Raw genomic sequence first — 21,338 nt, forward strand, 5'->3', positions numbered from 1 at the left:
TCTTCACTGTCTCATTGTGGACCTGTACACATCCTGTCCCCGTACTGTCGCTATACTTGCTGTATGCACTTTTGTAAGTCGCTTTGGATAAAAGCGTCTGCTAAATAAATAAATGTAAATGTAAATGTAAGGGGGGGCACGCTGTCCCCTCTCTGCGTTCCGCATAATCCCCACTAGATGGCAGTACGGACCCTGACAGCAGCGCCGGACTCGCGGACCAGCATGACCTTGAAATTTGTGTTATTCATAGTGCAGCAGGGATTTTGGAGCAAATGCTCCGCGGAAGTAGAGCAGTATTCAAGCAATGTTCAGCAGGCTTAATAAGAATTACAGTTTACTCCTGGTTGAAGAGAATGGTTTTGGAACGTAAACAGAGTTTGGGTCAAGATAACCTGCAAATCTGCGCGGTTGAATTCTTGCCCAGATGACACGCCGGGTGGCCCGGCGTTCATACAGCGGGCGAAGGGAGACTGCGTGTAGCCTAATGGCTTGTTAATGTCTTTATTTTATATTTGTCTAATATCCACTGAGATTAAGGTTTGTCCTTAAAAGGAAAAATAAAATGTGAAAATTGTTTTTATTTTTTCACGTCGTTACTGTTATCCAGAAAGAGTCGCAGAAATCGAAGCTACACTCGGTGTTTGTTTTTCTGGTTTTTTCGCTTTTTCAAGGGACCTGGATTTAATACAGCGCAGCATGGATATAACATGTGCATTTTCTATTGCATAAAAGAACACACATTTCTAATACAATGAACATTACTCCCCCCGTTTATTTCGGTGGGAACCAAAAGGCAATGACTTAAGCTGACTATTGAGACCCAGTAATTCAACTTGGAGCAATCATCGATGTCTAGGCAACCCTTAAATCCAGTTTCACCGCTTCTTTCATGGTAGGCCAGTGTCTTTGTATTAACATAATTACGGTAAATAATTGGTGACGTAAGGACACACCTTCTCTCATGTGGCCGGCGAACGCTGCTTCGGAAGGTCATCTGAAGCCGAGGCGGAGATTCTGCTCCTGCCGTAGTAACCGCATTACCGGCGGACCGTCAGAGCGCACGGCGTTTCACACCCAGCGAGGCAGGCGCGCAAGCTGGGGCTGCGCTCCGCGCAACGTCTGCCTTAACTACTGGAGACTGCAAGGAATGGGATATATAAAGATATCGTAAAATATTTCCGTATCATCTTGTAGCAGTATTGTCCAGGTATGTGTTTCACTGCGTGCTAGCCTATATTATGATTTTCTTCTATCATAATTACTATCATTTTCTTGCTGTGGAAGTTGGTGTGGAACATGGTGCATCTTTCCTGTATGATGGAGCTAGTTGGCCAGCAGACTAGACAGTGCCGGCAGTGATTATCTTTCCTCTGAAATGCCGTCTGTAAAATGTCATGCCTGCGACCGCCTGCAATCCATCTCCTCATAAGGAGGCACAGTCAGCGCAGACAGCGCAGACCTGTAACCGCAGAGCTGGACGCGGTCTCGGTTCGGTTCCGTTTGGGGCTGTAAATTTTAGAGGCTTGTTGATCGCTCATTGGTCAGGATGAGCTGACGCCTGCGAGCGATGAGAGGAATCAGAAGCTATGGCGCACTCAGGTCTACACCTGCGCTGCGTTTGACTGAAACTCCTTGAATCAAAGAGATGAAATGTGAACATAGTAATAGACTGTGAGACCAAGGTAGGGTTCTGTTTGGATTCTTAGTGCTCTCGCATACAAAACACACTATGCAAATCCCAGCAAATCCTTTCATTAGAACAATCCAAATTATTTAATTTTTTATTATCATTTTTGTGTTATCATCATGATCTCATAATCTCACAATTCATTTTCTGTTCAGACTTAGATGGTTTTCATGTTAATATCCATAGCTATTAACTAGTAATCTTTGAAAATGTATGTTTGTATGAGATTTTATTCAGGATATCTGAGGAAACACTAAAGGTGTTGTGAAGCACTGTGGTTATGAAGGACACAGATGCAGCAAATACGCAAACAGTCTGAAAGGCTGAGGCCACCTGTGGGTTATTACCAGGGCAATGCGGACTCCGTCCTCATAGAGGCCCGGACCCGAGGCTGTCCCATGGCCTCAGGGCCTCAGAAAGACACAGGAAACCCTGCCGAGTCCAAGAAGATGGAGCCTCGAGTCAATGAGAAAAAATGCTGTAAGTATGAGGCACTGATCCGCTGAAACACAAGACACACTGCTTTGTATAGACGTATAGATATGACTGTGTGTGTCATTCAAGGTTTATTTAGGTTATACGTTTTTATAATAATTATTTCTAAAGTAATCACAATAATAATGAAGACTGTAATAATTGTGGATTATGATTTAAAATATCCTTCAGCATGGGAAGTTACCTGTTGTCTCTGATACTCTCTGTAATTTGTCTGTCAGTTGTCTGAGGGTGACAGTGGTGGCAGTCAGAGGGACAGCGCTTTTATGAGCCTGTTAGTGTTGACTTACAAACAGAAAAACACCTGTCAGTGTGTCTACCAGAAGCCTGAAGTCAGCAGGCTCTGCACAGGGAACCAGGCTCTGACTTCCTCTTTCACTGGCTTCTTGCTAAAGCACTCGCACCCACGCGAGAACAGGGCCAAGCAAAGCCCTGCTTTTATCTCTGCTGTTTATTTTCTAGGCGTTTTTGGAGGTGGTGAGAAGTCAGGTGTTTTGTAAGCATGTTTCAAACAGGCAGCTGGACCTGCAACTGTACTCATGCATTCATCTGTATTATTTGAGCCTGGCCCTCACAGCGGCTGGTCTCGAGCTGTTTTCCCTTCAGCGTATGAGCCCATGTGAAAAAGGAATGGAAGTGAGTGTTTGCACCTATGTGCCAGTGGTGTGGAAGTAAGAGCTTTCAGTCTTTGTAGATGTTTAGTGAGCTTACAGATGGAGTTTGGGCTTGCTCAGGTTCCTGCCCGTCACAGGTGTTATGTAAAGCACATTTGGCAGGTTCCCTATCAGCCACAGCTGAGTTAAGGGAGCCATGTGACCCGAACATGGCAGAGAGGTCTCACGCAGGGAGAGCATGGCTCGGGACAGCTGGGATTCCCGGCTGGGCCTGGTGCTGACGGCTGGCGTGCGTCTGACCGTAGCGTGCGTCTGACCGTGGCCTGCGTCTGACCGTGGCCTGCGCCTGTTCTAAGTTTGTGTTGCATCTACGTATGTGTCACAAAACTATAATTAATAGGGGGGAGAATCCTTTCTTGTGAATCACTGTGGCCTGGCCCAGGTCCAGAAACCCATGTGCTCAGAGTACTAGTGAATGTAACCCTTCAGTGTACAAATACATCACAGTGTTCAAAGCAGCCATCTTCCTCTTTCATGAAATGTTAGTGTTCAGCCTTCCCCAGGGCATAGTTCACGCTCGTGTGGCGTTGCTGAATATGAGATTCTCTAATGTCAATGCCAGCCGTGATGTCCTTACTGTATCACAGCACGCTAGGCAGGAAAATATGTCTCCTAATCATCAGACATATTGTGGAACAGATGGATGATTTTGAATGATACCAGAGACAACCTTCTGATAATGCTGTCTTTGTGTGTGTATGTGTGTGTGTGTGTGTGTGTGTGTGTATGTGTGTGTGTGTGTGTGTGTGTGTGTGTGTGCGTGCGTGCACGCGCGTGCGTGTGTGTGTGTGTGTGTGTGTGTGTGTGTGTGTGTGCGTGTGTGCACACGTGTCTGTATGTACACACATAAAGCATGGGCGTCCTACATGACAAACTCCCCTACTGTCATCGTGATGATTGGCCTGCCGGCGAGGGGAAAGACCTACATATCTAAGAAGCTGACGCGATACCTCAACTGGATAGGCGTGCCCACCAAGGGTGAGTGGGGAAGTCTCTGCAGCAGTCTATATACAGGTCTGGGAACCATAGATGCGTCTGTGACTTACATTTACATTACATGACTATAGATGCTTCTGTGACTTACATTTACATTACATGACTTGAAATATGATGCATTGATGCACTGGTTAATTTAAGATGTTAAAGAAAACCAATGAAATCAATCATGTTAACATTTTGTTTAGTGTGTGCCGTAACACACAAGCCCAGTCGCAATATACAATTAGCTAGTCTGCTGGAAAACTAGGACCTGACAATATTACAAGAGAGAGAAAGCAGGTGACACAAATGAAACAAATATAGCACTGCTTGTGGGAGCTTCTATAAATATGCTAATTTGCATCATGCTAGCTGGCTAACTGTCAGCCACAGGTGTCTGTCTTACCAGCTATGTGCAGTGCGATGTCGTTGTTAAGGCACTAGTTTTGTAACCCAAATTTTGAAGCTTCTAAAGCCAGGGAGGACATCACTGTCTGGCCTCTGAGCAGGGCATGAAGTGTCTTCAGTGGTCATCTGTAGGAGCAGACCATACATAAGATCTGTAAACATAAATAATAAGATGACACTATTGTCCTACTGGAACCAGTATTCAAATACTAGTTAATATAGATAAAATCTGCTCTTTCTTATACAGGGGAGCCTAACAGCATAAAAAAACATAATTAATTAGTTGTTCTTTTCCCCACTTGAAAGGGTGAGGGAAGATCTGTCTGCAGTGAGTCATTATTTACACATAAATAGCTGGACTGCTTACAGTGCCTGAGGAAAAAACCATGGGCAAATCTGGGGTCATTAGCAGACCTCAGGGTTGGAAGGGCTCTGATTTTATTGGTGTCTTTCGGCCAGCACCTCGGTTAGGCCAGCTGCCTGGTGAAGCAGGAAAAGAAGTAGGAGCAGGAAAACCCTTGCAGACTCGAGCTGCCCGTGCCTGCCTCATTGACCCGAAGGGTAAATTTACTCTGAATGAAGGCCTCCTTTCACGTGTGTACACCAACAGCACTGATACAGACACAGCGGCAGCAGGATGGCCTGACGCAGGGATATCAGCCAGACTGTGGATAAGGGCACCATGTGGTGATAATGTGTCCTCACTCTCTCTCTCACTTTCTCTCTCACTGTGTTACTCACCCTGTCCTTATGCCCACAGTGTTCAACCTGGGTGTGTACCGGCGAGAGGCAGTCAAGGCCTACAAGTCCTATGACTTCTTCCGGCACGACAATGAGGAGGCCATGAAAATAAGGAAGTAAGTGGCTTCTGCCTGCGATACAGCACACCAGAACCTAACATCCAGGAGTGTACGTTGGCGTGTCTGTCTGTCTGCCGCGGCTCGCTGGAACTGTCAATGCCGTTTTTCCCTAGCTATCCTTTCTGTTTTGGACTATTGGATTACTTGTTTTTGGTGGACTATACCAAAAACCAAGGATTGCAACCACTGGATTGTTTATTTCAATTAAAATATCAGATTAGTCCAGCGTTTCTCAAACCTTTCCTGGAGGACCCCTTGTCCTGCATGTTTTAGATCTCTCCCTGCTCCAACACAGCTGATTCAAATGATCAACTCGTTATGAACTCCTGAAGCTGCTTAATAACAAAGTGATCATTTAAATCAGCTGTGTTGGAGCAGGGAGAGATCTAAAACATGCAGGACAAGGGGTCCTCCAGGAGAGGGTTGAGAAACACTGGATTATCCTACCTGGTTCGTTTGGATTTGTCTTCTCTCCCGCGGGTGACGCTAGCGTTTCACCAGCCTAACTCGAGCCCTCTCTGTCGCTGACACCACTGACTGCCCGGCATACGTGTGAATAAGTCTCTCCTTCCTCACGTTTGAATGTTAGGCGTCTGGGAGGGTAGCTTCCCCTGCCCTTTCTGGCTAATCTCTGGTCTGTAGGTAGCTGGCCTATTGAGGGTCATCCTAATTTGGTTGTGTGTAAGTTAGCTAGCTAGCCTGGCAATCTATGGGGAGTTCATAATGCGCCCTGGTTGCTTAGTCTTGGATAGCCTCACATTTTTCGTCATTCTTCAGATGCTTTGGATTATCCACACTTGCGGCTTCTCTATAGCGCCACATTTGACTATGGGTTACTGGTACTCCTCAGCGGACCTTCTAAAAATAAACTCATCGTCTTTTCGTCTACCTGCTGGAGTCTACAAACATTGTGTTCAAACTCATGCATCACTCACCAGCTTCGTTATACACACTTAGGCTCACGTCATAGATTTTGCTGACATGCTGAAGTATCCGATTTCATCATCCCCACTATCTGGCCTGCGATCCCCACTCGTCCCCTGGCCAGGAAATGCAGAGGTGGTGGTGTTGACTTTGGCAACCTCCTTTCTCTGACTACAAACTTTCCTACAATACCTGCGGTAAACTCTGTCAGGTACCAAATTCCTTTACACTGGACACCTCGCTCTCTCACCGCTAAAAAAAGAAAATGTTTTGAGCAGCGGAGTAAATGCTGCCAATCTCCGTTCGTTAAAAGGAAATACGTCGTTGGAATGAGCTGCACAGCAAATACCGGATTCCCCACCAATCAAATACATGTTCGGTCCCTATCAAACAATACCTTCATTTTAAATGATAACTTTACATCTTGTCAGTTGGACTTTTATTTGTAACTGAGACCTGGCTTAACGTTGGTGATCTCACCTCTCTTGGTGATCTCTGTCCTCCCTGTTGCAGTTTCTTAAATTCCTCAGGGACTACTGGTCGTGGAGGTGGCTTAACCACCGTTTTTAAAAACTGTGGAGGGCAGAGTGCAAATGGAAAAAAGACAAACTCCAGGTCTGATACAAAATATTAAGGGATTGCTTAGATCTTTACCAAAGTTCTGTTGAGTCAGCTAAGGCACAATATTATGCTGAACTAATTAATAAAAATGCACACAGACCTAAAATACTGTTCAACACAGTTAACTCTTAAATCTTAAATCCTGTTGCTGCTGCTGTTGCTACCTTTGCTTCCACTACTGAAACCTGTGAGAAGTTTCTGAATTTCTTAATTGATAAAATTGACAACATAAGATCTCTCATCTCACCCCTGGACTCTGATCCCTCAGAGACACATCATCCAGTCAGCCGCCTCCAGCAGTTTCAACCTGTGTCGTCCTCCCAGCTGTCTGAGGTGGTCTCCCACATGAATCACACCTATTGTCCCTTAGACATCATACCATCACGCCTCTTCAAGGAAGTTTTTGCATCAATCTGCCCCCTTATTTTGGCTATAATTAATAGCTGTTTCACAAATGGAGTCGACCCTTCTGCAACCCATACTAAAGAAACCTAGCCTAGACCCCAATGACCATAAAACCTACAGGCCCATCTCCAAGGTACCTTTTATTTCTAAGATTTTGGAAAAAGTTGTCTCCTCCCAGATCTCCTCCTACTTGAACACATTCTTTGACAGATTCCAGTCTGGTTTTAGAGCTCTGCATAGTACAGAGTCCGCTCTGCTGAAGGTATATAACGACATCCTTCTCTCTGTTGATTCATATTTATATATATATATAACGACATCCTTCTCTCTGTCGATTCTGGTTCGTGTGCCATTTTAGTCCTGCTTGATGTCAGTGCAGCATTTGATACAATCGACCATGACATTCTTTTAAAACACCTGGAGGGTGAAGTTGGTCTGCAGGGCCCAGTGTTAAAATGGTTTACCTCCTACCTGAGAGAAAGAACCTTTTCAGTCAGAATAGGAAACTGTTCTTCATCCCCTGCTCCCATTAAATGTGGTATTATTCTCACTTTACATGCTTCCCCTTGGCTTTGAGAAATACAATATTCTGTATCACTGTTATGTGGATGATACACAGTTTTACCTACCAGTTACACCTGACAGCGCTTTCTCACTGAAGAACCTTTTGTAACTGTCTTAAAGACATCAAATGCTGGATAGCAAGGAACTTTCTTCAATTAAATGAAAGCAAAACTGAAGTAATTATATTTGGCCCTCCTAGCTCTGTCACTAGCCTAAGCAATGCACTTGGTCCCGTGTCTGCAAATTTGCACAATGTAGTTAAAATCTCTTGTCTTCTTGGACCCTTCTTTGAACTTTAACAAACAAGTCAGTAGTGTTGTGAAGGGCAGCTTTTATCAGCTTAGAACCATAAACAAATTAAAGTTGTTTTTATCTCATAAGGACCTGGGAACAGTTACCCATGCTTTTGTTACGGCTGGATTTCTGTAATTCCCTGTATATGGGGTTGACCCATTCCACCCTTTCTCGACTACAATTGGTTCAAACTGCAGCTACTAGTCTTTTTACTGGAACTAAGAAAAGACAACACCACTGCTGTTCTGGCTCACTTGCATTGGTTACCAGTGAAATACAGAATTGATTTAAAAATTTTACAATTTGTTTTGGTTTTGGAATAGTCTCCCATCCCATATTAAGTCCTGTCCCACCATTGACAGTTTTAAATCAGATTTAAAGGCCCACCTTTTTTCTCTTGCTTTTAGTTCAGTCTGAGGTTGCTCCATGGTTTTTGTCATGTCCACTCTATTTATTTTTTATCAAGTTTTTGTTTTCTATCTAGTATTTTTTTCTCTTCTGTTCTTGTGTTTTTTTTTCTTATGTGTTTTCTCTTAATCATGCTTTTCCTCGTACTCCTTATTGCTTTTATTCATGTACTATGCCTTGCTGGAAAGCACTTTGGGTCAACTCCTGTTGTTTTTAAATGTGCTATATAAATAAAAGTGACTTTACTTGACTTCACTTGACTTTGAGACAGAGGCTGTGGATAGCTTTAACCATTTAACACAAATGCACCTCCAACTGAAGTTTTGCCCACAGATTTACAGCAGACAGCTCCATGTGGGGCCTGTAAGTGTTTCACTCAGGCGATTCCCTCCTCCAACCTCCTGTCTCTCTTACTGTTGAAATAATTGCTTGTATTTTACATCTTTAGTGATTTGCTTCTCAGACAGACTAAACTCAGATGTTTTGATATGAATCCATCTTCTAGTAAGAAGTACTCTTGCTGCCTGTTTAAGTTTTGTGTGCTTTTAAATATTCTCTGAGTTTTATGTGGCATAACCCAGGATCAGTAATGCAGAATAAACACTCCTGATGTTAACATTATCATGCTACAGATGAGCTCCTGAAAATGTTGGCTGTGGTCACCAGTTTGCAGGTGGTCCCTCCGACTGTTTATGCTTGAATTCTGCAGTTTCCCCCACACCACCTCCTGACACAGTAAATAATCTGTTACCATAGCAACCGCAGGTCTATCTGGTATGCTCTGCATATCCCTGTTTCAGCAGAAAGCCACAGCCTAATAATAGTGTCCTGACCTACATTCAGCAGAAACTGTCCATTTTGCGATAACACCTGAAAAAATGCTTCCTGGTGCTTATGATGGCTCCCTGTGGTGGCTGGGTGTTGGGCTGGGTGTTGGGGTGTTGAGCTGGGTGTTGAGCTGGAGGTTGGGCTGGGCGTTGGGGTGTTGAGCTGGGTGTCGGGCTGGGCATTGGGGTGTTGGGCTGGGTGTTGAGCTGGGCGTTGGGGTGTTGAACTGGGTGTTGGGCTGGACGTTGGGCTGGGCATTGGGGTGTTGGGCTGGGTGTGGGGTGGGGCGCTGGGCTGGGTGTTGGGCTGGGCATTGGGCTGGGTGTTGGGGTGTGGTGGCTGGGTGTTGGGCTGGGCATTGGATTGGGTGTTGGGCTGGTTGTTGGGCTGGGCGCTGGTCTGGGTGTTGAGCTGGGTGTTGGGATGGGTGTTGGACTGGATTTTGGGCTGGGTGTTGGGGTGTGGTGGCTGGGTGTTGGGCTGGGTGTTCGGGTGTTGAGTTGAGTGTTGGGCTGGGCATTGGGGTGTTGGGCTGCGTGTTGGGGTGTGGTGGCGGGGTGTTGGGCTGGGTGTTGGGGTGTTGAGTTGAGTGTTGGGCTGGGCATTGGGGTGTTGGGCTGGGTGTTGGGGTGTGGTGGCGGGGTGTGGTGGCTGGGTGTTGGGCTGGGTGTTGGGGTGTGGTAGTCAGAGGGGGGTGTAGCGGCAGGTGTAAGCTGAGCTGCCCACCCTGAGCCTGCAGCCCTGCAGGGAGAGCCGGTGCTGTTAATAAAGAAGACCATTTAACAGATTCTAATGACACTTTGACTTCCACTACAAAAGATATATTTCATACTAATTATAAGCTGAAAATTCACAGAAAGACTTATATATGAATTTCCTAGCAGAAAAGTATCATTCCGAGGCTGATGGTTGATTTTCGCCGGTGTCGTTGTCGCCTTGGTTTCCCGCGCAACGCCGCTGCTCCTGCAGCTGCACGTCCAGCTGCCGCAGCTGCTTCAGGAAGCCCCAGTTGGGCAGGATCCGCCGGCGGCTCCTCACGTGCCGGATGGCGTCCACCACCGTCATGCTGTGGTAGATCATGAGGTAGGCGAGGAAGAGCGTGGCCGACCGGCTCCGGCCCATCACACAGTGCACCAGGAGCTTATCTGCAAGGCAGGGGAACAGCTGCAGCACCCTGCCTAGGATCTGAGCCTGTGACCTTCTGGTTACAATTTAGGTTCCCTATTTCTGCAAAGGCTGGCTGACGTACTGTCGGGGTGGCTGAGCACGTGGTGGATGTACTCGGCAGCTGGGTAGAAGAATCTGCTGAGGTCAAACGTGGGGACGTCGTCGGCCTCGATCCCGTAGTACTGGATGTTGGTGTCGCTGTAGTAGTCAGGGCCGGTGTCGACGCCATTCCGGCTGCTCTCCGCCGCGTTCAGGATGTGGGTCACGCCCATCGTCTGCAGCTGAAAGCGCTTCCGCGCCGTCATCCTGCAACACATTCATCCTGACTGCAGGGGGCGGTCCCACAAAGAATAACCTGGCTGAGCTGAGCTTCTACGTTTCATTTTCATCCTCAAGCTAAAGGAATCCCCACTCAGACACGCCAAAGCGCTCTTACACTTTTCCAGCTGCAGGAACACAATGGCACACAGATAATGCAGGATCATGTCACAGTAGTTCAGGAATTAGACTGGTCACTACAAAGCAACAGGTTCGCCTCCCACATCAGACAATGCTGCTGTACTCAGGCAAGGTATGTTACCTTAATATCTTTAAAAATATCCAACTGTATGAATGGATTAATATATTATACGAAATCAATTTGCTGTGGACAATGGCATCTTGTATTTGTCCCAGGTTTGTAGTCAAAAACTTCACGTCACTACCTAGGATTGCACTATCACCCCTCTGATTACAAACCTAACTGAGCTACTACATTACAGCTCCACCTGAGTGGAATCCCAAACCCAGCACAGCCTCCAGGTGCAACAGACTTTAAATAAAAGCATGTCTCCCACCTGATCTTTTACTGCATATCTGAGCCGCACGGTGACTGACCCACTCACTCACCAGAGCAGCACAGTGACTGACCCACTCAGTCGTCAGAGCAGCACAGTGATTGACCCACTCACTCGTCTCCGATGTAGACATTGGGCCAGACCTCGTTGACACGTGTGTAGGCCACACCGGGCCCGCGTGTGAGGATCTTCTCTAGCTCGTACCCTCCGGGCGTGCAGTATTCCTCCTCTGGCTCCTCCGGGGGCGCCGACGCCCAAACACACACCCCTCTGCGTGTCTCTGAGCTCAGAGGAGCTGCCATGTTCCTCCCAGCCGACCGATCCAGGCTACAGCAGAGCTTTACTCCTCTAAAAATCAAGAAAAAACATAATCCAAGATGGTGCCGTCACGTAGCGATACCATAAAACTCTAAAAACTATGGCTGCAGCTAACAAGCTGGAGCCACCGGCATGTTAACTCTTTAAAACAGCAACTGTTGGGTTTTTTGTAAAAATGTAGATCCCAGCACTCAGTGCCACTGACACCCGAAACGGCTCCCCTGGTCTCCCCCTCTCCCCCTCAGTAACAGGCAGCAGATTCGCAGGGTATTTTTAGGCGGCAGAGAGACAGGCTGTCACACTGCGAGGTGTTTGTGAGGCAGCAGGGAAACCCTCCCACATGTTTACGCTCACGGTGCCTGGAGCCCAGAGCTGCCTAGCAGAGCTGGTCACTCACACACTGCTCTCCCTGATGGTGATACCATTCATCCTGTATATCACAGGCACAAAAACTACAACATTAGCAACAGAGCAATCATTACTGTAAATTAGCATGAAGCTAAAAGCAGTGGTAAAATATCACTATCCAACAGTAATAAACTGGTTTTACCACACACACATGCTGGAACATAGAAACTATTAGAAGCAACATGCCTACATCATAAAGAGGAGCACTAACAGCCTAACAGTGATGGATACTGAAGAGCAGATGCAGCCTCTTATCTGTAAGGGCAAAGTGGCTTTACTGTGTATCAGTGTTTCCCTGCTGGAGACCCACCATGTGCACACCGAAATCCTCCAAACCTGCTTAATCTACTGATAAATAAAGGTACTGACAGAGATTGTGTGTGTGTGTGTGTGTGTGTGTGTGAGTGTGTGTGTGTGTGTGTGTGTGTGAGTGTGTGTGTGTGTGAGTGTGTGTGTGTGTGTGTGAGAGTGTGTGTGCGTGTGTGTGTGTGTGTGTGTGTGTGTGAGTGTGTGTGTGTGTGTGTGTGTGTGTATGTGTGTGTGTGAGTGTGTGTGTGTGAGTGTGTGTGTGTGTGTGTGTGTGTATGTGTGTGTGTGAGTGTGTGTGTGTGTGTGTGTGAGTGTGTGTGTGTGTGTGTGAGTGTGTGTGTGTGTGTGTGTGTGTGTGAGTGTGTGTGTGTGTGTGTGGAGGGTAGGTGATGATGTTGCTCAGCTCTGCTCTCCTCTCTCTCACAGGCAGTGTGCACTGGTGGCCCTGCAGGATGTGAAGTCGTACCTGAACGAGGAGGGGGGGCAGATAGCGGTGAGGGTTTTACATTCTGAGGGCGCACACAGCCCCGGAGGACAATGCTTGCAATGCCCACGTGACAATGCTTCGGTGATGTTTGTCCCTTCACCTGAGCGGTTCGGTCCCCATTTCCATCAGGGACACCCCCCTCGGCCTTATTACCATGTAGCTGTGTATGTGTATTTATGTGTTAATGCTCTTTTCCTGAGCAACACACCAGGCCATCATGGCAAGATTCCGTAAATTCAATAGAAACAATAACATGCCTTATGAAAAGAGCAGTTTCCAAGAGATCAGAGCTGCTGTGCTTTATGAAGAACTCTCAGATAATCTGCAATCTGTATTATTAAGTCTAGAAAAGCACAAGTATCTGACTTTGATCTGAGATATCTCTCCAATGCCTTCTGACACACTGAAGCCCCCCCCCCCCCCCCCCCAGAACTGCACCCCAGTAAAGGAGTAAAGGAGTTTAGCTTCTTCAGAGATGGCTCTGTTCTGCTCTTTCCAGGTCTTTGATGCCACAAACACCACCAGGGAGAGGAGGGACCTCATCTTGGATTTTGCGAAAGAGAATGCGTACAAGGTGAAGTTCCAAGTGGAAGCTCTAACCTAACTCTAATACTAACCTCTGTAGCCCAAATGTGACGCAAGTCAATTTATAGATAAAGTAATTTTCTCTGTTATGCTTATTTATGATAATAAGTCAGTGTAGACATTCCTACAGCAACAGCAGCTGGTGGAGATGCTGGCCTGTAGTACTCCTGTTCCTCTGTAAAGCTGGTGCTTTTCCATGAGCTCTTCAGTTGTGCTGACCTGTATGATCTCAGCCCACCAGCATCACCACTGATGCCCTATTTACAGTAAACGTGGGCTGTGTGCAAAATCAGTGCATGTCTGATTGTGCTGCTACCAGCATGTTAAATACTGAAGGGAGAGAAGAGACTGCCATCTCTGATCGCAGCCATCAGAGACAGACACATGTAGTACAGAGAGTGGTGTTTATAGGTATCATCAGAGGAAGCTGATGTCAGGTAATGCTATGGTAATGCACTGCTGGTGCACACAGGGGGCACTGCAGTGGGAAAGGGGATCTGAGCAGCCGGTCTCTTGCAGGTGTTTTTTGTGGAGTCTGTGTGTGATGACCCAGAAGTCATTGCTGCCAATATTCTGGTAAGTTCTCTGCTTGCACTGTGTCCGTCAGAAGCATCTAACCAAACAAGCTTTGCTTTGGGGCTCAAATTTAAAGATTGGCCTAATTAGTGTTCAGCTGAAAGCAATATGAGCTGTTCCACATCACAACAACAGTTTATACAAGTATTAATGAATTGATATTTCATAGCATTGCCTTTTAATTGTATAATTATACTTTACTGTTTTTTAAGGATATTGTAATTGCTGCCACTGTAGACAGTCTTTCCCGCATTATCCTTCTGTATCCGTATCCAGCTGTTTATGCACTGAAGACACTTGTTTGGTACAGTGTTCCAGCAGCCAGTGGTCAGTGAACCACTTCTGGAATACGGTCACAAGGTCGTCCTGATTGCTGACCACTGCTGCCAATGGCTGTTTCTACGTGAAAATAATTGTTTTATCATCAGTAACTGAAATGCATGGTCGGGGTAGCTTCTTCTCTCTTCTCTCTGACCCTGTGTGTGTTTCTGATGAAACAGGAAGTGAAGGTGTCCAGTCCAGATTACCCAGAGAGACACCGGGAGAGAGTGATGGATGACTTCCTGAAAAGAATTGAGTGTTATAAGGTCACATACCAGCCACTGGATCCAGACGAATATGACAAGTAAGAAAAGGTCCATTCGCATATCCTTCTGTTCACACATTCCCAACATCTCCCCTCAGCATTTTTCTTGTTTCAGTGTTAGCTCCTGGTACGGGAAGGTTGTATTTATGCAGTCATTTGCAATATAAATCTCAGCCTCTAGATGGAGACAATAGACGTCCCCAAGTGCTTTGTGGCTAATTTGTTTTATCTATGTCTGTAAGTTTAAATGGCACCAGAAATTCTGTTTACTTTTGTCTTAGGAATCAGAAATCCTGATTCTTTTCCACAGTATTTCAGGATATGATTTTGGATTTGAGGGGGATTTAAAGGCTCTAGAAGAAATGGAATATATATCATTGCTGACAGGAAATCTGGTTCTGTAAAAGTTAATCCTATAAAGTAGAATGAAAGAGTCCCTCTCCCATCCACACTGATCATGTAGCAGCCTGGATCCCTCCAGCTAACTGCTGTGTCTTCATTCTAACACTGACACACTGTAATGCTGTTGTGTCTGGTGTTTCCTCTCTTTGTCAGGGACACCTCCTTCATCAAGGTGATCAACGTGGGCCGGCGTTTCCTGGTGAACCGCGTGCAGGACTACATCCAGAGCAAGATCGTGTACTACCTGATGAACATCCACGTGCACTCACACTCCATCTACCTGTGTCGCCATGGCGAGAGTGACCACAACGTGCAGGGCCGCATCGGGGGCGATTCCGAGCTGTCCACCCGCGGGAAGCAGGTACAGCTCTGAGGGGGGGGGGGGCTGTCAGCGGAGCAGCAATCTCAGCTCAGAGTCCTGTGCGACTCCATGAGGTGCTGCAGCAGACCGTGACTCTCGTAATGAGGAAACTTAATGCCTGTGACTCCAGCAGAACAGCTCGCATCATTAAGGATTACTTACAGATGGGGACAAAGACTATTTAAAGCAGCTGCTCTCTTATTATAGGAAACTCTGGTAATTTGACTGCACTCAGGGTCATTACATGACTGGGACATGAAGATTAAAGACTAAAATTAGCGCATAGTGCCTTTAATATTTAATTGTGGATACAGAAAGGACCCATGAGAAGGAGTGCCACAGGAATAGAGGATGACTTGCCGTCTCTCCCTCTCTCCTCTCTCTCTCTCTCTCCGTCTCCCCCCTCTCTCCCTCCCTCCCCCCTCTCTCCCTCCCTCCACCCTCTCTCTCTCTCTCTCTCTCCCCCTCTCTCCCTGTCTCTCCGTCTCCCCCCTCTCTCCCTCTCTCTCCCTCTCTCCCTGTCTCTCTCTCCCCCTCTCCCTCTCTTTCTCTCTCTCTCCCCCTCTCTCCCTTTCTCTCTTTTTCTCTCTCTCTCCCTCCCTCTCTCCCTTTCTCTCTCTCCCTCCCCCCCTCCCTGTCTCTCTCTCCCTCCCCCCCCCTCTCCCTTTCTCTCTCTCCCCCCCCTCTCTGTCTCCCTCTCCCACCCCCCCTCTCTCCCTCTCCCCCCTCTCTCTCTCTCTCCCTCCCTCTCTCTCTCCCCCCCTCTCTCTCCCCCTCTCCCTCTCTTTCTCTCTCTCTGTCTCCCTCTCCCTCCCCCCCTCTCTCCCTCTCTCCCCCCCCCTCCCTTTCTCTCTCTCCCTCCCCCCCTCTTTCTCTCTCCCTCTCCCTCTCCCTCTCTCTCTCTCCCTTTCTCTCTCTCCCTCTCCCTCCCTCTCTCCCTGTCTCTCTCTCCCTCCCTCCACCCCCTCTCTCTCCCCCCCCTCTCACACACCCCCTCTCCCTCTCTTTCTCTCTCGCTCTCCCTCCCTCCCCCCCCCCCCCTCTCTCTCCCCCCCCCCCTCCCTCTCCCTCCCTCTCTCCCTGTCTCCCCCCCCCCCTCTCTGTCTCCCTCTCCCTCACCCTCTCTCTCACTCTCCCCCACTCTCTCTCACCCCCTCTCCCTCTCCCTCCCTCTCTCCCTGTCTCTCTCTCCCTCCCCCCCTCTCTCCCTCCCCCCTCCCCCCCTCTCTCTCTCCCCCTCTCCCCCTCTCCCTCTCTCTCTGTCTCCCTCTCCCTCCCCCCTCTCTCCCTCTCCCTCCCCCCCTCTCTCTCCCTCCCTCTCTCTCTCTCTCCCTCTCTCCCTCTCTCCCCCCCTCTCCCTTTCTCTCTCTCCCTCCCCCCCTCTTTCTCTCTCCCTCTCCCTCTCCCTCTCCCTCTCTCCCTTTCTCTCTCTCCCTCTCCCTCCCTCTCTCCCTGTCTCTCTCTCCCTCCCCCCCTCTCCCCCCCTCCCTCTGTCCCCCCCCCCCCCCCCCCTCCCTCCCCCCCTTTCTCCCCCCCCCCCCCCCCCCCCCCTCTCTCTCTCTCCCTCCCTCTCTCTCTCTCCCTCTCTCTAAGTTTGCACATGCGCTGAGAGGGTTTATAGAGGAGCAGAGGCTGCTGGATCTGAAGGTGTGGACCAGCCAGCTGAGGAGGACCATTCAGACAGCTGAGGAGCTGAGCGTTCCCTACGAGCAGTGGAAGATCCTCAATGAGATTGATGCTGTCAGTAGCGACCCCTCACCCCTCACCCCTCACCCCTGACTCCTGACCCCTGACCCCTCTCCTCAGTCAGGTCAAATGGCTAAGCACAGACACATCACAGCTGTATTCACTGAAAGTGAACAGTCACAGAATATCAGGGCCAAGGAAATCAAAGATAATCAGAATTCACTGAGCTCTCTCTTGATATTGATTTTTTCCAGCACAGCAGTTTAATTTGTGGATAGGTTACAGCCTTGATTCATTGTGTCTCTAAGTATAACCATGGTCATTTTAAGCAAGGTCAGTTTTGGGTAGTATTTTGAAATTGAATTGAAGAAATATGTGTGTGTGTGCGCATGTTTGTGTGTGCATGTGTGCGTCTTAGGGCGTTTGTGAGGAGATGACCTACAAGATGATCCAGGACTCGTTCCCAGAGGAGTTCGCCCTCCGGGACCAGGACAAGTACCACTACCGCTACCCCGGGGGGGAGGTAGGCCCACCCCCCGCAGCAGGGCGAGAGGCTGTCCCAGCGCTCAGGGCCAGGGCTCAATGTGTCCCCTCTCTCTCTCCGTAGTCCTACCAGGACCTGGTGCAGCGGCTGGAGCCGGTGATCATGGAGCTGGAGCGGCAGGGCAACGTTCTGGTCATCTGCCACCAGGCCGTCATGCGCTGCCTGCTCGCATACTTCCTGGACAAAAGCGCAGGTACACACACCTTTACCTGAATCCAGTGCAGGTACACACACCTACACATACCTCGATTCACCACAGAGACACTGCTGCTGTACCCTTGGGAAAAGTACTTAACCCACAATTACCTCAGTAAATATCCAGCTGTATAAAGGGTTAACATTGTAAAAACCTGTAATTGTTGTAAGTCTGCTAAATTGCAAAAATGTAGTGTAATAATGTAATGATTGGTGGTCACACATACACGGGCAAGGGCAGGGCAAGCACTAAGGCCAACCACTGTGATTGGACGATGGCTCAGGTGTACTCTGACCTGTCGTTTTCAGATGACCTGCCCTACCTGAAGTGCCCCCTGCACACGGTCCTCAGGCTCACCCCAGTGGCGTACGGTAAGAGCTGTAACCATAGCAGCAGCGTACGGTAAGAGCCGTAACCATAGCAGCAGCTCCAAGTGTAGAGGGAATTTGATCAAACCCAGAGTGGTTCTATGAGAAGATATGAAAAGATCTTTATTTATTGAGGTTTTTAACATACAGCAAAATATTTCAAATTCCAGTTAGATATACATGTTAATGTTACATGTTAATGTTTTCTTATATTTGCTTACTGGTAGTGTTATCCATTGAGGAGAATGAGGCGTTTCAGTGATGCTAATGCAGTTACAGGCAGCTGCAGTTACATGTGTAATGTGTTAGGGGTTAGGGGTTAGGGTTTTGGTTAGGGGTTGGGGGAAGGTTTAGGTATTAGGGTTAGGGTTAGGGTTTGAGTTAGGGGTTGGGGTAACGTTTAGGTATTAGGGTTAGGGTTTGGGTTAGGGGTTGGGGTAAGGTTTAGGTATTAGGGTTAGGGTTAGGGTTTGGGTTAGGGGTTGGGGGCTGGGGTAAGGTTTAGGTATAAGGGTTAGGGTTAGGGTTTGGGTTAGGGGTTGGGGTAAGGTTTAGGTATTAGGGTTAGGGTTAGAGTTTGGGTTAGGGGTTGGGGGCTGGGGTAAGGTTTAGGTATTAGGGTTAGGGTTAGGGGTTGGGGTAAGGTTTAGGTATTAGGGTTAGGGTTGGGGTTTGAGTTAGGGGTTGGGGTAAGGTTTAGGTATTAGGGTTAGGGTTAGATATTAGGGTTAAGGTTAGGGTTTGGGTTAGGGGTTGGGGTAAGGTTTAGGTATTAGGGTTAGGGTTAGGGTTTGGGTTAGGGGTTGGGGTAAGGTTTAGGTATTAGGGTTAGGGTTAGGGGTTGGGGTAAGGTTTAGGTATTAGGGTTAGGGTTTGGGTTAGGGGTTGGGGTAAGGTTTAGGTATTAGGGTTAGGGTTAGGGTTACGGGTTGGGGTAAGGTTTAGGCATTAGGGTTAGGGTTAGGGGTTTGGGGAAGGTTTGGGTATTAGGGTTTGGGTTAGCATTAGGGACTTTCATGCGTAATGTTTACTGTTATTGCTCCCCTGTCTGTCCCTCCCAGGTTGTAAAGTGGAGATGTTTTACCTGAATGTGGAGGCAGTGAACACGCATCGCGACCGGCCTTTTGTACGTCCAGTCAGCCCCTCTTCACCTTTTCACCCAGACAAATAGCGAACAAGGCGATTCAAAGAGCTTCAGACTTCATTTCATAAACATGAAATTACAAATTAGGAAATATCCTTATTGTTTCCATTATCTTTGATAACAAGTGTATGTGATGTATCCCACTTACACAATGAAAATAGCGAATATTAGTATAAAGCCAGCTACGTACCATTTACATCCAGTGCATTCACTAACGCGGTAGCATAAGGCTAGCTAACTAACGTAACCAGCTCAGCATTTATCAGGTCTGCAGGAGCAGCATACATTTCAACATCTTACATGTGCTACAGAAAGAGCAATTGTTGTGGAAAAACTTATAAGAAAAGGCTCTTTAAGGTAAAACGTGGTTGGATAGAGGGAAACATGAGAATTGCCACATGTAGAAAAGGCAATACCGTTGAACTTCCCGGTTCACCTATGACCCTGAGTCGTTTTATAAAGCAATAAATGATACTATGACACTCAGTGTGTGGGACTGTGGCATGCTCTGAGCTGGAGGTTTTTGGGGCTCTCTGTGTGCCTCTGACCCCCCCGGCCCCCTCATCTCCCAACAGGACAGCATTCGGAAGGATGCCGCCCCCCACCTGCTCCGCCGGAACAGCTACACCCCCCTGTCCACCCATGACCAGGTCAAGCGGCCGCGACTCTACAGTGCAGGGAACCGACCCTGGCTCCCTCTCGCCCCCTCCCCATCAGCCCTGCTGTTCTCTGACGCACCAGAGGGGGCGCTGCTGCTGCAGCAAAGCCAGGTTAGTGTCGGCAGAAACACTGGCACTCACTCACACTAATCACCCCCCCCACTATACATCCACCGTAAACCCCCCCTCCCATCCGGGCCCACTGGGTGACCCTTAGCTGGCTGGTTCTGTTTCGTCATTATCAGCTGTTATCTGGTCTGGTTCAGTGTGGTTTTGTTTGATCTGGTCTGGTTCAGTGTAGTTTTGTTTGATCTGGTCTGGTTTAGTTTGGTGTAGTTTGATCTGGTCTGGTACGGTTCGGTCTGGCTGCTCCGGTCTCTGGATGTTTACATTTACATTTATTCATTTGGCAGACGCTTTTATCCAAAGGGACTTACAACTGAGGATGTTGTTCCATCTCTACTCTGCTTTTGTTCTTTTGTTTGAATTTCTCCTGATTGAGAGTTGATTCAGCGTTCCCTCCCACTCTGGTGCCACAGACCCCTGCTTTTTCAGAGCCAGCAGAGCACATGACTTAATCTGACCAATGGGAGAACAAAGCAGGGGTCAGGAAGTCACATTGGTTCTCAAACTGAGTGTATGGAAAGACTCTTTTTGGAATAAACTCCATGGAAGCACACTATAGTTATTGTCAATAGACATTTTTCTCTTTTTTGCTGCAGAGAATACAAACTACCATCTATACTTCCATCTATATTTAGTCCTGACAGCACAGAGCCCTGAGAGCACAGAGTCCTCAGAGCACAGACTGTTGTGAAGGTTAGTAGGATGTGACTCAGGATATTGGCCACAGACATGATCGTATTTCTCTGTTGTAGGAGTCCCTGTGTGAGGGAATCGACTGTGACAGTCCAGAGGAAGGTGGCGACTGTGTCCACTTCTAAACAGAATTCAGAAGCTTTCCCCCGCTGCTCTCCGCGGGACTCTGCCCTCCTCCTCCCTGGCTCCAGCTCTGGCCGTCCAGCGCCTCTCTGACCCGGGACGCTCTGAGTTTGAGGCCTCCTTCATGACAGCTTCTCTTTAATCGGTCTGCATGTTAGACTGTCTCCACCAGCTGCCAACGCACAAGAGGAAAAACAGTGCATGAGACGCAATCAACCTCATCAGTGTAAAGATGCCTTATTCCCATGAATGTAAACCCTGCAGGAGAGACAGAACGGCTCCCTGGATGGGCGCTGGGTGGCTGTGTTTCAGTGCTGCAGTGTACAGTAGTGAGCAGATGCTAAATGTGCTGGCTTTGCTAATGTGTGCACATTGTCCAGCCATTCTCTAAATTTCACACAGTGACTACATAGTGACTGACACAGATCTGTATTCAGGACATGATTCAACTGAAGCTCACTCTGAAGGTGGAATTCTTACTAACAGTCCCTCCATCTCTCCACTGTAAACAGGTGAAATTAGGATGAAAGTGTTTTGTAATGTATGACAGAAAAGCTGTGAGTTCTGTCACTGGCACAAAGATGTATGAGCACAAGAGAACTGAACTTTCACTGCTTT

General features: G+C 47.8%; 2 protein-coding genes across 3 annotated transcripts; one reads left to right on the top strand and one right to left on the bottom strand.

Annotated features, from left to right (window-relative positions):
• The first annotated feature begins 226 nt into the window (after positions 1-226).
• Positions 227-20,992, top strand: LOC118778755 (6-phosphofructo-2-kinase/fructose-2,6-bisphosphatase 2-like). 2 transcript variants are annotated; one of them, XM_036530447.1, is made up of 16 exons: positions 227-1,207; positions 2,038-2,167; positions 3,709-3,834; positions 5,003-5,099; positions 12,611-12,677; positions 13,171-13,245; positions 13,776-13,832; positions 14,333-14,457; positions 14,974-15,181; positions 16,775-16,921; positions 17,286-17,390; positions 17,475-17,604; positions 17,916-17,978; positions 19,037-19,101; positions 19,695-19,889; positions 20,657-20,992. In XM_036530447.1, exons 2-16 carry the CDS (start codon positions 2,086-2,088, stop codon positions 20,720-20,722), a joined length of 1,608 nt encoding a protein of 535 aa, XP_036386340.1. In that variant the 5' UTR covers positions 227-1,207; positions 2,038-2,085; the 3' UTR covers positions 20,723-20,992. The 2 variants fall into 2 exon arrangements, with proteins under 2 accessions (XP_036386340.1, XP_036386341.1); XM_036530448.1 differs by lacking the exon at positions 13,776-13,832.
• On the bottom strand, positions 10,012-11,927 carry LOC118778756 (dual specificity phosphatase DUPD1-like). Its single transcript, XM_036530449.1, has 3 exons — positions 11,264-11,927; positions 10,396-10,619; positions 10,012-10,291 (listed from the first exon to the last, which is right to left on the bottom strand). The coding sequence occupies exons 1-3, from the start codon at positions 11,449-11,451 to the stop codon at positions 10,038-10,040; spliced, it is 666 nt and encodes a 221-aa protein (XP_036386342.1). The 5' UTR covers positions 11,452-11,927; the 3' UTR covers positions 10,012-10,037.
• Positions 20,993-21,338: the final 346 nt, after the last annotated feature.

The sequence above is a fragment of the Megalops cyprinoides genome, chromosome 6 (genome assembly GCF_013368585.1).
Source record: "Megalops cyprinoides isolate fMegCyp1 chromosome 6, fMegCyp1.pri, whole genome shotgun sequence".
NCBI classification, from domain to species: domain Eukaryota; kingdom Metazoa; phylum Chordata; class Actinopteri; order Elopiformes; family Megalopidae; genus Megalops; species Megalops cyprinoides.

What these genes read in the sequence shown, in the direction of transcription:
- LOC118778755 (XM_036530447.1), top strand. Translation starts at nt 2,086, where the DNA reads ATGGCCTCAGGGCCTCAGAAAGACACAGGAAACCCTGCCGAGTCCAAG. An exon ending in CGAAAGAGAATGCGTACAAG is followed by an intron (nt 13,246 to 13,775) that starts GTGAAGTTCCAA and finishes GGTCTCTTGCAG; the next exon opens with GTGTTTTTTGTGGAGTCTGT. An exon ending in TCCTCAATGAGATTGATGCT is followed by an intron (nt 16,922 to 17,285) that starts GTCAGTAGCGAC and finishes TGTGCGTCTTAG; the next exon opens with GGCGTTTGTGAGGAGATGAC.
- LOC118778756 (XM_036530449.1), bottom strand. Translation starts at nt 11,451, where the DNA reads ATGGCAGCTCCTCTGAGCTCAGAGACACGCAGAGGGGTGTGTGTTTGG. An exon ending in AATGTCTACATCGGAGACGA is followed by an intron (nt 10,620 to 11,263) that starts GTGAGTGGGTCA and finishes AATGTGTTGCAG; the next exon opens with GATGACGGCGCGGAAGCGCT. An exon ending in CGTGCTCAGCCACCCCGACA is followed by an intron (nt 10,292 to 10,395) that starts GTACGTCAGCCA and finishes CCTGCCTTGCAG; the next exon opens with ATAAGCTCCTGGTGCACTGT.